The 16,663-nt window shown below is 32.4% G+C and overlaps 1 protein-coding gene across 1 annotated transcript; it reads right to left on the bottom strand.

The window, feature by feature from the left end:
- Positions 1-1,550: 1,550 nt before the first annotated feature.
- On the bottom strand, positions 1,551-7,336 carry LOC148614242 (uncharacterized). The gene is made up of 3 exons (XM_088586172.1): positions 7,279-7,336; positions 2,982-3,067; positions 1,551-1,924 (listed from the first exon to the last, which is right to left on the bottom strand). Exons 1-3 carry the CDS (start codon positions 7,332-7,334, stop codon positions 1,566-1,568), a joined length of 501 nt encoding a protein of 166 aa, XP_088442298.1. The 5' UTR covers positions 7,335-7,336; the 3' UTR covers positions 1,551-1,565.
- Between the last annotated feature and the right edge of the window lie 9,327 nt (positions 7,337-16,663).

Here is a 16,663-nt window from a genome sequence, read left to right as displayed (position 1 = left end):
CAAAATTGAACTCAATTGCCTTGATTGGTGTTTAATATAAAGCCCTTGTGTAACATAATCGCTACAAAACTGTTGATGGTATAATCATTCTGTGCACGTTTTGATGCACATTTTTCAGAAATTAGATGACCATTCTTAACAGCCTTTCTTGTGGACCTACCATGGATTAATGGACAACGAGTGCATAGATGCATAAATAATTCATTATCTATCTTTTCTACTGCTTTCTATATATTAGTAGTTAATCAAAGACATTTGAAATCTATACGATCCGCTTTATAAGTTAATTAGTTATATATATACTAGAAATAATTGAGTTTCTAACAGTAATGTAGAGTAGGGTGTAGTGTAGCGTTTGTTGTAGAAAGACCAGTTCTAGTCTTACTAAAGTTCAGTGTAAATTTACCGAACATCTCGATGTAGCTGCTAACTCTCTCTCTTTTATTTGTTATGTTTTTATATATCTATAAATGATGTATTTAATAAAACATTGAACACTTATTAACTGTTTAAAAACTATGGGTTATGCACCACTTGTTCTAAAAATTGCAAACATGGTATTTTGTAATAATTTTTTAAACTATTGTGTCGATATGTTAGTATTTAATATCTTCGTTTTTCTGAAAATATAATGCCAAGTACGCAATGAACAATGACGTATATTATTGATACAAAGATAATTATTATGTACAAAAGAATCAACTTGCAGCAATACAAATCATTCAAGTGGAATATCAATAATGCAATAAACAAAAATTAAAATTGCATATATCAATATCATTGCATGATGCACTGACTTCTGCTGAAACAGATCAAGTTAATTTTTTAAATGAAGTTATTTAGGCACCTACGAAACAAAATGAATTTTATATGACAAATCATGAAGTCACACCGATGTATTGGAATCCTTCACACTTAAACACATCCCAAAACAGAACACAAATAAAGTAAATATTACACAATCATTACTGAATCATTAGTAATATGTATAAATCGTTATGGACATGGTTAATGTGTGTTTACGGAAGCTTTTAATTCTATGGATTTTTTTTAAAACTAGTGTAAAAGTATAACTGTTATGCATATATTTCAGTTAGATATTAAGAATGCAAGTTTACTATAAAAAGTAATTGTGAGGTAGTTCAATTACCCGATAAATTGACCAGATGTATTAAAAATCATCTGTGTAAGATTTGTTTTTTGTTTTTAATCAAACGGGGAGGGATATGAATAAATTTAATGTGGATAAAAATTTAACAACAAAATTTTTATTTTAATAATTTTTTTTTTAAAATAAATGTAAAAAGTATTTAGAATCAAAATGAAAAAAAAAATAATGTTGATATTTTTTTTTATTTTAAATGTATGTAAATAATATTAAGAACCAAAATGACTTATTAATTACATTTATAGAGAATTCTAAAACAGCTTATTATGGACCAATATTGTCTAAGGGGGTAATTCATGTTCACAATTTTATGACTTTACAAGACTAGACGCTATCGTACAGAGGTTGATAAGAGTGGAACAGGATAAAAAAATACCAATGATAACAATTATAACATTTATTTAATCCTGGTGAAGGTTCTATCTCCTACCATGGTATTCCGTTTCAGGTTGACAGTATTGGCCATGGTTAGCCACTGATACGTTCCTGTTATTGTTTGGTCTTTTGACGAAAAATATGCTGTCAGAGTTCCTATCATGTTAGGTAGTGAGGTCGTCAGTGCTAAGTAATAATTGTCATTGTACTCTCTATACCGACCTATTGTTCTGTATGAACCATTTGCATCAACGAATTCACCAGACACTGTTCCAAGTTGTGACGAATTTGTGTCACTTTTACAACTTAGCAACAAATTACCACTTACATCATTATTCCACTTCCCAGCAAATGGGCATGAGTCTTTCTTGTTCGTTGTTTCTGGATTGTTCAAAAGTTCCAAAGTTTATACTTCATTGTTACTGTATTGAATTACCATACTAAGATCTTTTGTCTTAAGAATTAATTATGCATTAGATACACTAATTAGAATGTACTTATGCACGTTACTTAAAAGAACAAGGATAAAGATCTCTTTAAATACATGCATCAATAAGTAAAAAAAAAACCAAGCAAACAAAAAAAAAAAAAAAAACAAATACAAAAACAAATTAAAAAAAACAAAAAAAACAAAAAAAACATTGACATATTTAAAATATTTAAATTACTTTCTTTTTTACTCATTGCTCTTTCAAAAACCAATGATTGTAGTGATAAAGGAGGGAACTAAGCATTGAAATTATTAATCATATCTGAAATTATTAATCATATTTTCCGAAACTACACAGACTTTGTGTATCGCGCTAGAACTCTAACAAATAACCTTTTGGAACAGGGTTATGTTGCTACAAGATTGAAGTCATCACTACAGAAGTTTTATGGTCGTCATCATGAACTCGTGCATCGTTATATACACCATGAAAACTGATTTATTCAACGTGTCATAGTTTTCCTTTCCTCGTTTGTCTACCCCGGACTTGACGTTTTATGAGCAACTCGGCGGGTATTTCTAGAAAAGCAGAGGACGCTTACCCTACCTGTGCACCTGGTCCGTGCTCCCAGTTTTTAGTAGAGTCAGAGTTGCTCATTTGCTTTTGTTACTTTGTATGTATGATTTTAGTGTTATTTGTTGCGTATGACTGCTTTCCATGTCTGGTCTTTGTCCCTGGATTACATTCATTTGATTACCGCTATAACCTTCAATATACAAGTAAATTACAAACATTAGAATGATCAAGAAACAGGATTTTTTTTAGAAAGATCCGTACAGTAACCTAACTAAATTTATGTATAAATTTAAAGATACATACAAAATCAAGCACCATATTTAGATGTAAACATCTCCTTTGTAGTTACAGAAGAATACTTGCACCAGTGTAATATTTAACGTAAGCTCAGATTCCACACAAAAATAAAGTATCATTAAACAATATCTTACGCGATATTTTAGCTGCCAGTACAGGAAGAAGAAGAATAATACATGCACATTCAGTTACACCTCTCATCATTCCCCAAGAATATAATCTGAAGTAAAATAACACATGTATAAATGTATGTGCATATATTTATCAAATCATCAAGCGAAGGTATATTGATGAAGCCTCTGTTCAACTGTTTTATTTAAATTGAGTTATGATCAGTGTAAATATCTCAAACAGTCTTATGAGTCCTTACAAATCTCACAAATATACATGAATCGTAAAACTAACACGAAGCCTTGCGAATAAATTCATTCTTACGAGTGATTAGCGAGTGCTTTATGATGGGTTGGGAATATGAACGATCACCTTACGATTCATAAAGAATATATGCAATTCACGAAACATTGCTCAATCATTTGCGATTATTCATGAGCAAATACACTGATAAATATTATGTTGTTAACAGTAATTGCGTGTGCAATGCGAATTGTTACAATTTGGTCCAAGATTTTTACAGACAATTACGATAACATAATGAGTATTTATGAATATTTACTAATTTAAATATAAGTTGGTTACGAGGTTCTTACGAACGGTAAGTATTTTTCAATAGAGTTGCATTTGGTTACATCAATTCAAGCCATATATCCTCGTGTATTATTCAGTTGAATTTTAGACATGTTTTACAAATGAAATAAGTCAATATTATTCTTAAATTTCTGTCGACGGCCGACTGACACGACAATCCAACCCTCTCCGTATTGGACAAAGTGTTCGTGTATATTCAAACAATGCTCGCTTGAATTCGTTGATTAATCGAAAAATATCCTAATGTTCTCGCAAGAATTCGTAAATGAATCGTAAAATAATCGTATAAGAGTAATCAAGGGAACCAAGATTATAGAGGTAATCAAAAGAATGCAATCCAGGGACAAATACCAGACATGGAAAACAGACATACACAACAAAGAACATAAAGTAACTAACACCACAAACACGAAACATCAAAAGCAAATGAGCAACTCGGACTCCACTAACAACTGGGAGCATGGACCAGGTGCACCTGTAAAATAAGCGTCCGCCGCTTTTCTAGAAACTCATAAAAAGTCAAGTCCGGAGTAGACAAACAAGGAAAGGAAAACTATGACCCGTTGAATAAATCAGTTTTCATGGTGCAGATGGATACTAGTACACCATAACGATCCACGAGTTCATGATGACGACCATGAAACTTCTGTAGTGATGACTTAAATGTTTTAGCATCAGAACCCTGTTCCAGAAGGTTATTTGTTAGAGTTATAGGGCGATACAAAAAAAACTGCGTAGTTTCGGCAAGCTATGGCATAACGTATGGGTTGTGATATGAACACTCCATACGCAGGTGCTGAAGGGATGTCGTCACAGATGAAAAGAAAGTTGACAATTCTGAATGAAAAGTCATGAAGTTTTTCGTAAACATTGGTCAATAGTTTTCCTTTACCATCGATTTTTAAATGTAGGTCAAGATATGAGGCTGACCTTACCATGTCTGTAGTATCCTTTATCTCAAGTTCTTTGGAGTAGATGCGATGTATAGAATTCTCGAAATTAGGATTGTTTAAAGGTAATACGTCATACATATAGCGGAAACTCAGATTAAATGATCTAGCTAAACGATATTCTTTCTTTCGGATCAAATCAGCTATAAAGTCAGTCTCATAAGAGTGAAGGAATAGGTCAGCAAATAAAGGAGCACAATGTGTTCCCATTGGAATGCCGATCGATTTTTTAAAAACACGTCCACCACACTGGACAAATATATGTCGATTAAAATACATGCATTTTGTTAACGTCTTCCTCTGTATATTTGGAAAATAATTTGGAATTATTTCTTACAATGTATTAGGAATCTCTACCAAAACCTATACATTTGTATGTAGGTTTTCCATCTTTTTTTGAAAAACAACGTTGTATAACGTTTTAAATCGGGATTTTAACAGAATATGGGAAATAGAAGTATACAGTGTTGAAAAATCATAAGTTTTAATGCTATTATATTCAAATAATAGTCTTGAACTGATTGTTTCCAAACGATCTTTCGAATTTTTCCGGATCCACATTGAATTAATACCACTACGGGTGTAATAAGTGTTGTGGTAGGACTACAGACCCTCTTTGACAATTGTGATTATAGAAGTAAAATGTTTTGAAAGAGGTTTGGTAGAACGTTTTGCAGATCCAGCTATGAAAGCTATAAAATAGCAAAACGAATGTTTTTGCGAATGCTTTACAGGTTTTTGCGATTGATTAACGATGTTTTACAAATATTTAGCAATGGTTTGTGGTCTCTTTACGAGTTAAACTATAAAACATTTTTGACATGTGCAAACACATCTACTTTTATGCATTGATACAAATGCTTGCGAATGTCTACGACTTATCAAAATTTACGACAAAAGATTGAGAATGACTAAGACATTATTTTTTTGTAATAGATTTGTTAGAAAAGTTCGTATATATTTTCGAGTATTCCTTCCCTCTTATTAGGCTGACTTTGTAGCTTGTCTGATCCAAAAGAAAGAAAATCGGTCGTTCAGCTAGATCCTTTAATCTCAGTTTCTGCTATAAAGATAACGTTTTAACCGTTTAACAATAGTAGTTTCGGATATTTTAAACATCAGATCTACCCGAAAGAACTTAAGGTAAAGGAAACTTCATACAATGTGAAATCAGTCTCATATCTTGACCTACACTTTGAGATCGATGTTAAAGTAAAACTATTGACCCAGATTCACGACAAACTTGTTGATTTTCCATTCAAAATTGTCAACTTTTCTTTCATCTGTGGCAACATCCCTTCAACACCTGAATATGGTGTTTTCATATTTCAATTCAAACGTTATGGCAGAGCTTGCTGTAGCATCGCAGATTTTTTTTTTATCGCGCTAGACTATTTACAATTAGGTTTCTGGATCAGGGGTGTATTACTACAGGATAGAAGTCATCACTACGGAAGATTTATGGTCGTAATCATTAAGTCGTAGATCGTTACGTTGTATCAATCTGTACCATGAAAACTGATTTGTTCAATGTGTCATAGTTTTCTTTTCTTCTTCCGTCTGCCCTAGACTTGATTTTTTTATGAACAAGTCGGTAGGTGTTTTTAGAAAAGCAAAGGACGCTTACCCTACCAATGCACCTGATCCATCCTTTCGTGTTGCTGCTCATATACTTTAGTTCCTTTGTATGTATTATTTTAGTTATTTATGTCCTTTTTTCTGTTAGTCTGTTTTTCTATGTCTGGTCTTTTCCCCTTGATTACATTCCATCGAATTCCACTAGAATCTTGGTTTTCTTTATTACTCTTTATTAGCAGTTACAATCGAAATTTTGAGTACCAGTACATACAAAATTTAAAACTTTTCAATGGAAAAGTGATTTATGATGTAGACAAACCCACCGAACAAACGATGATTTTTCAGTCTAGACACAATGTATATGCTGTATTTTTACATAACAATAATCATTTTCGTTTTCAGATCTGCGCTTTTAAGAAAATCTTCTACTTATCTCCGACTAAATCCAACCAAATCAAGGCAAATCAAAATAAGATCAATCTTGCCAAGTGCTATCTATATAAATTTTATCTCATAAGCGCAACACCAAAATGGAAAACTAAGACTGGTTATGAAGTCTAGATATGTATCTTATTCTAAATAAAAAATAAAAGAAAATTTAGTGGCTTTTTGATATTCATGAATCATCTCCCGTTTCTATGTTTGTAAAGACTCTACTTTTTGACTAACAAGGCGCTGTGTATATATAAGTTTTCAACCGTAAAAATCTTGTACAATGTTACTGGAATTTAGCTGCGCAACAGTAACAACATACAGTGTCTAATATGTACTTTACAATATTGTACGTTTTACCAGCTGCTCCGGTGATATGATATGTATTTACTTTACAACATTGTATGTTTCGCTAGCTACTCCGATGATGTAATATGTACTTACTTTACATTGTATGTTTTACCAGATACTCTGGTGATGTAATATGTACCAACTTTACAACATTGTATGTTTTACCAGATACTCCGGTGGTATAATATGTACTTACTTTACTACAGTGTATGTTTTACCGGCTACTTCTGTGATGTAATATGTACCTACTTTACAACATTGTATGTTTTACCAGCTACTCCGGTGATGCAATATCTATTTTTCAGATTTTTGTTGAACTTGATTATCGATCGGATTAGTTTTCGGTAATTTTATTGTTAACCTTTTTTTAAATATTTAAAGTTTTCCATTCGAATAATTATTCCGAAAAACTTACCTTCCGTTATTGAGAAACAAAATTTCTACACCTTCTATATCTAATAAAGTTATCATCTGTGACAATATTTACATGACAATCTTGTTTTAGATATGTTTGTGAGATAACGATAAAATATGATTGCTTCATATTTTTTTTCCTTTTTTGTTGTTGCTGTTTTTACGTTTACAATTATTGTTCCATTAAAAGATTATGATCCATGTTGGTAGCATTTTGCTATCAACAATCATATTAGTTTCCATTTACATGAAACGGTGAAATATTTAAAGTCATAGATGTATTTGTACATGTTTTTTTTAATCATGCATTTAAATTCTTTAAAAAAAAAATCTTGAATTATATTTAATTTTAATTTATCGTATAATTGTTCGTAAGAAGGCTTAATTTTCAACAAAATTCTCGATTTGTATTTTATGCAGGTATGCAAACGACAAGGAAAACATACTATTCTCTTTCAATAAATAAAAACTTGTAAAATATTACTACAATAAAGGGAATAGATTTCATTCTGTTATCTATTTTTAACTACCTAGATACAATAATGCTAGATAGATTGACAGAAACACACCAAACCGTAAAACCACATTTTCTACTTGATAGTTGTCATTTTGTCAAAGCATTTGATTGTAAAACATTTCAAATATATTACCACTTAATAATTATGATAGAATTCAAAGATTACCATCTTTATGTGAACATATTATTCAACATATGTTCATGCTAAATGATACGTTAAAGTACAACAACAGGACTGATATAGACAGTTTTACATGTGCATTTATGATATTAAAACAGGCCAAATATTTGTTTTATACATGAACAACTTCAAATCAATGTACAGTTGTAATCCTGTATTGTTTGTTATATTAACTTCTATAGTTAACCTTAAAAGTTCTTGAGATTTAAAAAAGAACATTTATGGCAATTTAAATGTTAACAAAAACGGAAACAGAACCAGAAAAGGGCGAAAAGGAAATGGAAAAGAAGTATATTTGAGCGCCTCCTTGTGTTGACGCACTTCCGCCCAGGTATAGTCAATACAAGACTGATACCAGGTGGTATCAGCTTTGAATATTTTATATCATGTCTTGTCTCTTTGTACTTTCCTTTTTATTTTATATGTAAAACATCTCTAGCATAGGCTCGTTGGATTATCATAATTCCTGCACTGTTCATTGAGCATTATACGAACAGTTGGATGAGTTTTGCACTGATTGGTGTAATAATTCAATTTGCTTTGTTTTCTTTTTGTACATAGTTCTTTCTTAGTGTTCTTTGAGTGAGTTTTCCTTAAAAAAAAAACGATGTACAATATGTCGTGTTGTTGGCGTTTTGCTTACACTCATTTTTAAAATGCAGTTTATATAAGATTTTACATGGTGTAATTAATGGTTACTACAGCAAAAGCTCAGGACTTAATTTGTAAAACGTTTTGGCATTCACAACAAAGTCTCGATGCACGGAAAGACGGACGGACGCACGCACGGACATAAGTACGGACGTACGGGCAGATATTTGAACGGACCAAAACATCAAAGATCCGCAACTTTTCGTTGGATATAACAAATAAGTTTCTTTGATTGTAATAATTTAAAGTTAAAGCGTTGATACCTTTATATGGAAGTATATTTCTGTCATCGTGATAAACAAAAGTCGCGAAAAATTATCTCGGAAAGTCGTGATAATTGGAGTATTTTGTCGACATAAATGACAATTTTATCCCAAAAAGTCACGATTTTTCGCAAAAGTTACGATAATTATGTCAGTCGTTCACGATAATTACATTATTTATCGCAATTTTAAGAGAGCCGACGACAATTTGTGCTTTTGACATAAAATATTTTCACGATAAATTATGATAACTTTTTATCGAAAATCATTGCGTCAATTCTTAAATTTTCATTGCTTCATATCTACTTTTTTTAACTTGAGTTATTGTAAATTAATATGACAAATTATGGAAGTCTACTTCTGTCATCTTTTTTCCTTTTAACATGATTAAAAAAAATGTCAATAGATTTTTTTTCACTTATTTATAAGCTTTATTGGATGGCATACGATTAAGCAACTTGAAACATTGATCATTACATATTGACATATTCAAGATATTCAAGATATTTTATGAAATTATACGTTTATCTTTATATAGACTGGTCCACTTGGTTGTCATGGTCCGAAATGTCTTTTTGTCGAATTGTCCGGCGCTGGGAAACATTATTGTTCTTATAATTTGCGAAACGGAAATCTTAATAAATGCAGTTCCATTATGGAATAATAAAGGTTACAGAATACCGATTTAACAATTAAAGACACTATCTAGAGATCTTCACGATGGATGTCAACTTCTTGAAAGTCCAGTCAGTCTATCATTAATTCGGATTGCAGGAATTCATTGTTATCATTTCAACGATATTATATTCTGATATCTTTATAAAAAAGCAAAATACCGATGTTAAAAGAATATGCGGTATACGTGTTTCAAGAAGCATCCTCTCACCATCAACAAATAGAACAAATACATAGGAAGACCAGAATCAAACATTGTTCTCCAATTAGTACTCATAACCTAACACATCCTTTTTCATAAAAAGATAACAAGAATAGAACCCACTCGAAAATTAATTATCAATATTTACTTGAATGGGTATGCCATAAGGATATTTCATGGGTTGCATACAAATGTGTTTGAATAACGGATTTTTTCTAATCATAAACGAAAAGTTAATAATTTTGAATATATGTATCTATACAATAATTTAACCGAAAGAAACAACTGATGTTACATACATCTAGAAAATTAACCAGTTACCGACTTCTTATTGTTTCTGTAATGTTGAGTTACCGGCTTCCTCGACCTTAGTAACTGTCATATTTAGTGATTAATCAATCAAGCGATCGTCAAATACAACCAAGAAAGAGACTTTTTTGACTGACTTTCACATCCAATTTGTTCAAATGATGAAGATTGATGTTTCATTAAACGATCTAAGCTGTAGATTGAAGAAATCGACCCTGCATGTTTTCGCATCTGCCATGTCGGAACGTCGGTAAATGCAGTTTTCGTAATCATTTTATCACCAGTGATTATGGTCCATAGTGTTCTGTAGAATCAAAACAGTAAAACTCTACTGAACGGACAATTGCGAATACAAAGTGTTCATCCCAGTACAAATGTAAAACATAACTAAGAAAAACCATCTTGAACTATTGTTTTAGCTGAAACGTTGAATTTATTCCCAAGAGACTGATATCTAAAGAATAACATTTTGAGGGACCGTTTGAGACGCATTTTATTGTAACTTGGTCGGATCTAAAAGCATATCTCATAGATAGCGATGATGGCTCAAGAAATCAGAGTAAAACGTTCGTGTCGCACCAATGGAGAAATAAACATCCCATGACCTGAAGGAGAGAAGATATTACTTCACAAGTTAAGAAAATTGATCATTTTAGAATTTAAATGTTCGTAGATTTTTGTAATGAGAAGAACACTTTCGTCAATTTCGAGGTATAAATCTACAAAGGATGTGAAGCTATTTCTGTTGGTTTTTAAACACAAGTTCTGGCGGATGGATTAAAGGGGTACACTTTGCAAAGGAGGTGTTGTCTAAGGACGGGAATTTTGTTTGAAATATCTATTGTTGTGATTAAAGCATTTGACATCCTTCATCGTTTGTTCCTCACGAGTTCCTAAGGAAATTCAGTTTCGATTAAATAATAAAAAAAAAACAATTCAGCAAGGAGATTTGAACCAATCGGTATGCCTACTTCTTGTTAATTATATATTTCTCTCCCTATATGACAAATGATATCGAACGGACGATGTCAAGCATGCTGCACACATATTTTTAGTGTAGTTAACTTTTCCTGTAGCTGATGATTTTGAAAAATATGCAAATTCCTTGCATCAGACAAACTCTTTTAAACGTGATTTTAGTTTTGTTTTATGCGGGATGGTAGTATAAAGTAGAACAGTCTAATGTTTATTAATAACAATCTTGACGAAAATCAGACAACTGGTGTAATAATTATTGATGTTACACCGGCAACATATCTTCACGTGAATTCACAGGATTTTCCCCTAAATTAAGTTAAAAAGTTTTGTTACAGAGTTCACATGAAATTCAAGTGAAACGAGCTTTCACATCAAATTCAGTTTTCACACGAAAATCACGTGAAATACATGCTAAATTGACGTGAATGCTATGTAAATCTCAATTCACGTGAATTTCCCGTGAAATATATATGCCTGTGTATGTTTATTTTTGCTACATGGCTCAAAACTAATTTTGATAGCGAAATTATTTCAATCGCAAATTTGTCTACAAATAAAATGCACCAGGTAGAATACTTGGAATGACCCTGTTCCCAGATACAACATTTTAACTAAATTTTAATGATTTTTAAAATATTTAATAATATTTTATTTCAAAAACCTTCTCTTCTGAAATCGTCATCATATTGTACAGAGACCGTTTGTGTTTAATTCTTAGGATATCATGTGCATAAATATTTGGAATATACAGCTGCGAATGACGAGGCAGAACATTAAAAATTGGAGAAGATAATTAACCCATAGGGTTTTAATGTGAACCTTGAACTTTGTTGGCAGCAATAAAGTTTTAAAATTTCGATTGCCAACGAATAAGACTTGGAATAAAGGACAGTCATAGGATCATACAGGCTAAATTAGAATTAGATTCCCTCAGTAGTTCTTGAGAAGATCCAAAAACTTGGACCAACCCGAAACTTAAAAGTCCTATGGCGGCCAAGTTTTAACGATTCATTACAAAAGTAACACTCATAATAAAAGATAGACGAAAGAGATTCTCGAAAGGAATATCTGTGCCATGTTTGAGTGCTGGTAACTTGTGTTGAGTGGTTCCCAAGAAGTGAAATATGGAAAGAACGACGGGCGCAAAGTGTTGGCAAAAACTCAAATAGATTATGACTGCATTATCGGTCTTTGTATCAGCACTCGACTCGTATCAGCTAGAGAGCTCAATATCATATCAAAGGTTCTATTATATTATATTAGCTAAATAGTGTCTTTAATTGTTGAATCGTATTCTGTAACCGTTGTTATTCCATCATGAAACTGCATTCAATTAAGATTTGAATTCACTTGAAAGTTAAAGCATATATCTGTATACACGTAAAATATACAATGTACATCAAAGTTACATTTTCTGAAAAGATTAAACATTTGTTATTTAATTGTCGTCTAAGATACCGATATGGAAAGAAAATAGAGTAATGTTCATCACACAATAATAATAGTATAACCAAAGTGAAGTAATGCAAGTGCAATGGTATTTTCAATGTCTGAGGTCTATAGTGCATTTTCAATAGCAGCGATAAGTTCAGAAAGACAAACATAAAGCTCCAATCCTTCTTGCATAATTTTTGGCGTCTCAAGTTCATACTGGTTAGTATTTGGTAAGGCCTCAACTAGCTTAATGAAATCGTCACTGCAGCCAAATTCTGGATAATATAGAGTATATTCAGTAGTGAACTCGTCCAAAGTTTCTATGTCAAATGGCACGAAATAGAATAATCATGTGTTACGTAAAGGTAAGGCTGGTAAAAAAGTACCGTTGGTATGCCTAATGAAGTAGACACTTGATTCTGAAAACGAACCCTATGCAGATTCCATATGTGTCTAAACGTGCCTAATTGAGTTTGGAACAAGGGTAGGAATACAAAGCAAACACATTCTTTCTAAAAATGGTTGCTGGTATGAAGATAACCTGTGATTTTTTTCCATACATCAGAAAAAGCTGTACGAAGACTTCCCCAGAAGCGCTCTATACGTTGGTTTGCATTTGATTTCCCACATAGATATGAAAGATGTGACCCGTTTTGATTTGAACAGGTATACAAGGCACGCTGAATATCTCTAACCAGTGTAATTTCCGTACCAGCATCTGCTTCTATGCATTTAGGAAAACTTTCAACTTCTCGAATGTATTCTAGGTAGAGTCTTCCAATTAATTTTGGATTGTTGTTGGAATATCCAGCCTTTAACCAAAGTATTCTTCTCGAAAATCCGTCAATAGCACCATGAATGCACATACCATAGGGTTTCAGTTTATCATTACCATCAATATGTATATCTATGCATCAACAATTTGGTCCCCTGTTATAGTAATTGCGCCTATGTAACCTTCTGTGTACTCTTAGATTTACGCCTTGGGGTCAACTACACCAAGTGCCAGACGGAGGGTTTTCTGAGTAACTCGAACACCATATTTTACATTCATAATGACCCATAACATTTTATATCCGCAATTTTTGTATCCATTTCTTTGTAAATGTAGAATGACTGCAACAACAACAAAGTATGCTTCACAGATATTTCTTTTCAGATTCAGTCGTCTCATTACTCGTTTTACTTTTGAATGGTTTACCATCTTTCCGTGTACAAAACATGAAAAACCACGGATGTCATCAATTTCATAATTCAGTAGAAAATAATATTTTATCAACTCTTCAAGTGATATATATATATATATATATGCTACCGTTTCCATTATATATGTTTGCATTTATTCCTGTAATATAAAGATATAAAAACATTGAAAAATAAGTGGATATTTGAAGAAAACATCCTCTGGCACTCAAGTTCTATTACAACATATTGAATTAGGTTGATACGAACAAATAAGGCAAACAAAAACAGTAAAAATAAATTATTTTTTTAGCGATGGGATAAAACATCCTCTGGCTCTCAAGTTCTATTACAACATATTGAATTAAGTTGATACGAACAAATAAGGCAAACAAAAACAGTAAAAATGAATTAATTGTTTTAGCGGTGGGATCAGATTCAAACGCTCTTGAGCCCCGTGCAGGTCCGGGTGTTAAAAGAATAGGCCTGCAGCAGCTCCGCCACAGGAGGCTAAATTGCTCGACCCTACCCATCTCTCCCTATTTCAAGTGGCAATCAAAATTTGTCGACCCCATTGTCCTTGTGTCCCATCCCTTTTTCATTTCATCATCATTTCATGTTCATTTTATCATCAATTTCATGTTCATCGTCTGAATATAGCTGAAATATTGCTGCTCGGACGTTAAACCCCAACAAACAAACAAACAAAAACGCTCTTGAAGCTTGAATCGCTAAAACAATATCAGCCTTGAATGTTACTGACGCTCCCTTGGTTGTATGTTTAACTTCACAGTTATCACTACAGAAGTTTTGTGACCGTCATCATGAACTCGTGGATCGTTATGGTGTATCCATCTGCACCATGAAAACTGATTTATTCAACGGGTCATAGTTTTCCTTTCCTCGTTTGTCTACCCCGGACATGACTTTTATGAGCAACTCGACGGGTGTTTCTAGAAAAGCAGAGAACGCTTACCCTACCGGTGCACCTGGTCCATACTCCCAGTTTTTAGTGGAGTCCGAGTTGCTCATTTGCATTTGTTACTTTGTATGTATGATTTTAAGTTACTTTATGTTCTTTGTTGTATGTGTCTGTTTTCCATGTCTGGTTTTAGCATTCGTTTGATCACCGTATAAATGGCATTGATTGAAAGCCAAACCAGTCTCATAAAATATTCGCCAGTTCTGATAATCAAATACAAATCGAATCACTGCTTTTTCAAGATAGGGTTGGCCATAAAAGTCTGTAGTATGGCGCCTAGATGTTTACGAAAATTACGTAATCAATAATATCCTTAATTCTTGGGTCATAAAAACAATTCGATAAAATGAATCAAATCGTAATAAAAAACATAATTAAACTATACCAATCGAACAGAATGACCCAAAACTAAATTGAATAAAAGAAATATTTTAAGACGTTTCGCAAATTATAAGACCCATAATGTTTCCCAGTGCCGGACCATTCGACCCAAAGACATTTCGGACCATGACAACCATCCTTATGAATGCCGGTCATTTCGGCCAATTTATATGAATGCACTGATGATACATAATGCAAAAATGGCAAAACATGTACTCAATTTGTTTCAATGGGACCAGGGATGCAAAGTACCATGTGAATTCATGATAATCCTTTTTTTGAAATTGAGCAAAATCTGCCGGTTGACTGGTTGCATATGTGATAGTGTGTAAATATTCAGAATTGGTATTTTGGTAATTTATATTTGAATACTTATTTGTAATTTGAACTAATTTTATTATATTGACTTTAGTTTGAAATAAAATCATTAATATATTCATATGAAACTTTTGTCTTTATTTAACATAGATTAATTACGGATTGTAATTGATTATGAATGAGTATTTTACATAGATGGACTTTGACAGTTGACAGTTGACAGTTTTCGTCTTGATTATTGTTCACTCTTACTATTTCTATATGGTCAGTTTTTATTCTTGATTTAGCCGCACACTCTATACTATTTCATTGGTCATATCTCTTTTAACAATTTATTCCATTTGAAGTCCAGGTAGTTCCGGATTTATGTTCAAGCCGAACACACGTATCTGATTTCTTCTGTTGCTTTAATTTGCAGTTTGATATTTTATTATTCATGTTTGAGGAATTCTACAGTTAATTCAGGTCAGTTTATTACTTTATCTTTACATTTTCGGTCATTATTCTACTCGATTGTATTATTGATTCACATCGTTTTACGCACGGGTAACTTTCCATTTTCCATGTTATTGTAGTCAGAATGTGTATTGGGCGAATGGTGTTTGAATTATGTAAACTTTTAAACGTAAATGTAATTTTCTAACGGGCATAATATTTAAGGTAAGAGTTATTGATTTATGCCTGAATTAAATAACTTGATTTTAAATAAACGTAATGAATGACGAGCGACTGAGCGTAATGAGTCCGAGAGTAAATGAGTAAATTTTTAGATTTTATAAAATACTTTTGAGTTACATTTTTTATTAAACTTGTCTAAAGCAGACATGAATTTCAGTGTATACAAGTCTGTGCAAAGTAACTATACTTTAATATTTGTTGTACAGGTATTATGGCAGATTTGGTAATCTACTTTATGATGTAATAAATATCTCAATGCACAATTTCCGTCGATTGTCAATCAATTATATCACTATTCTCCTTTCTTTTGTATACAGCATCTGTCACCAACTTTTATACTGCTATAAAGTATGCCAGACGGAAAGTTGGACGGATACCTATCGGATCCTGACGGATTTCTTGCTAAACAATACATGGATTCCCCCAAGTCACACTGGAATTTCCATTCCATTTATACACTTGGACGAAAAATCAATACTCTGTATGTACATTGTTGTCTAGAAGTCACTTTGGAAGGTTATAAGACGTATCGGGAATGTGTGTCGGGAGCTGCATAAAGCCGTTAATTTAATTCGTGACCTCTTTAACAATGTCATTAAATTTTAGCTTATCTTAATCGATAATTTCACTGTATC

The sequence above is a fragment of the Perna viridis genome, chromosome 6, assembly GCF_037379345.1.
Source record: "Perna viridis isolate PV_CMFRI_1.1 ecotype Kerala chromosome 6, ASM3737934v1, whole genome shotgun sequence".
Classification (NCBI taxonomy): Eukaryota; Metazoa; Mollusca; class Bivalvia; order Mytilida; family Mytilidae; genus Perna; species Perna viridis.
This window is presented reverse-complemented; position numbering and strand designations above follow the sequence as displayed.

Excerpts from the sequence above, each read along its gene's own strand:
- LOC148614242 (XM_088586172.1), bottom strand. The coding sequence starts at position 7,334 with ATGATAACTTTATTAGATATAGAAGGTGTAGAAATTTTGTTTCTCAAT. Across the intron at positions 3,068-7,278 it reads TTGTTTCTCAATAACGGAAG|ATTATATTCTTGGGGAATGA; the intron begins GTAAGTTTTTCG and ends ATTTTACTTCAG. Across the intron at positions 1,925-2,981 it reads ACTGGCAGCTAAAATATCGC|AAACAACGAACAAGAAAGAC; the intron begins GTAAGATATTGT and ends TGAACAATCCAG.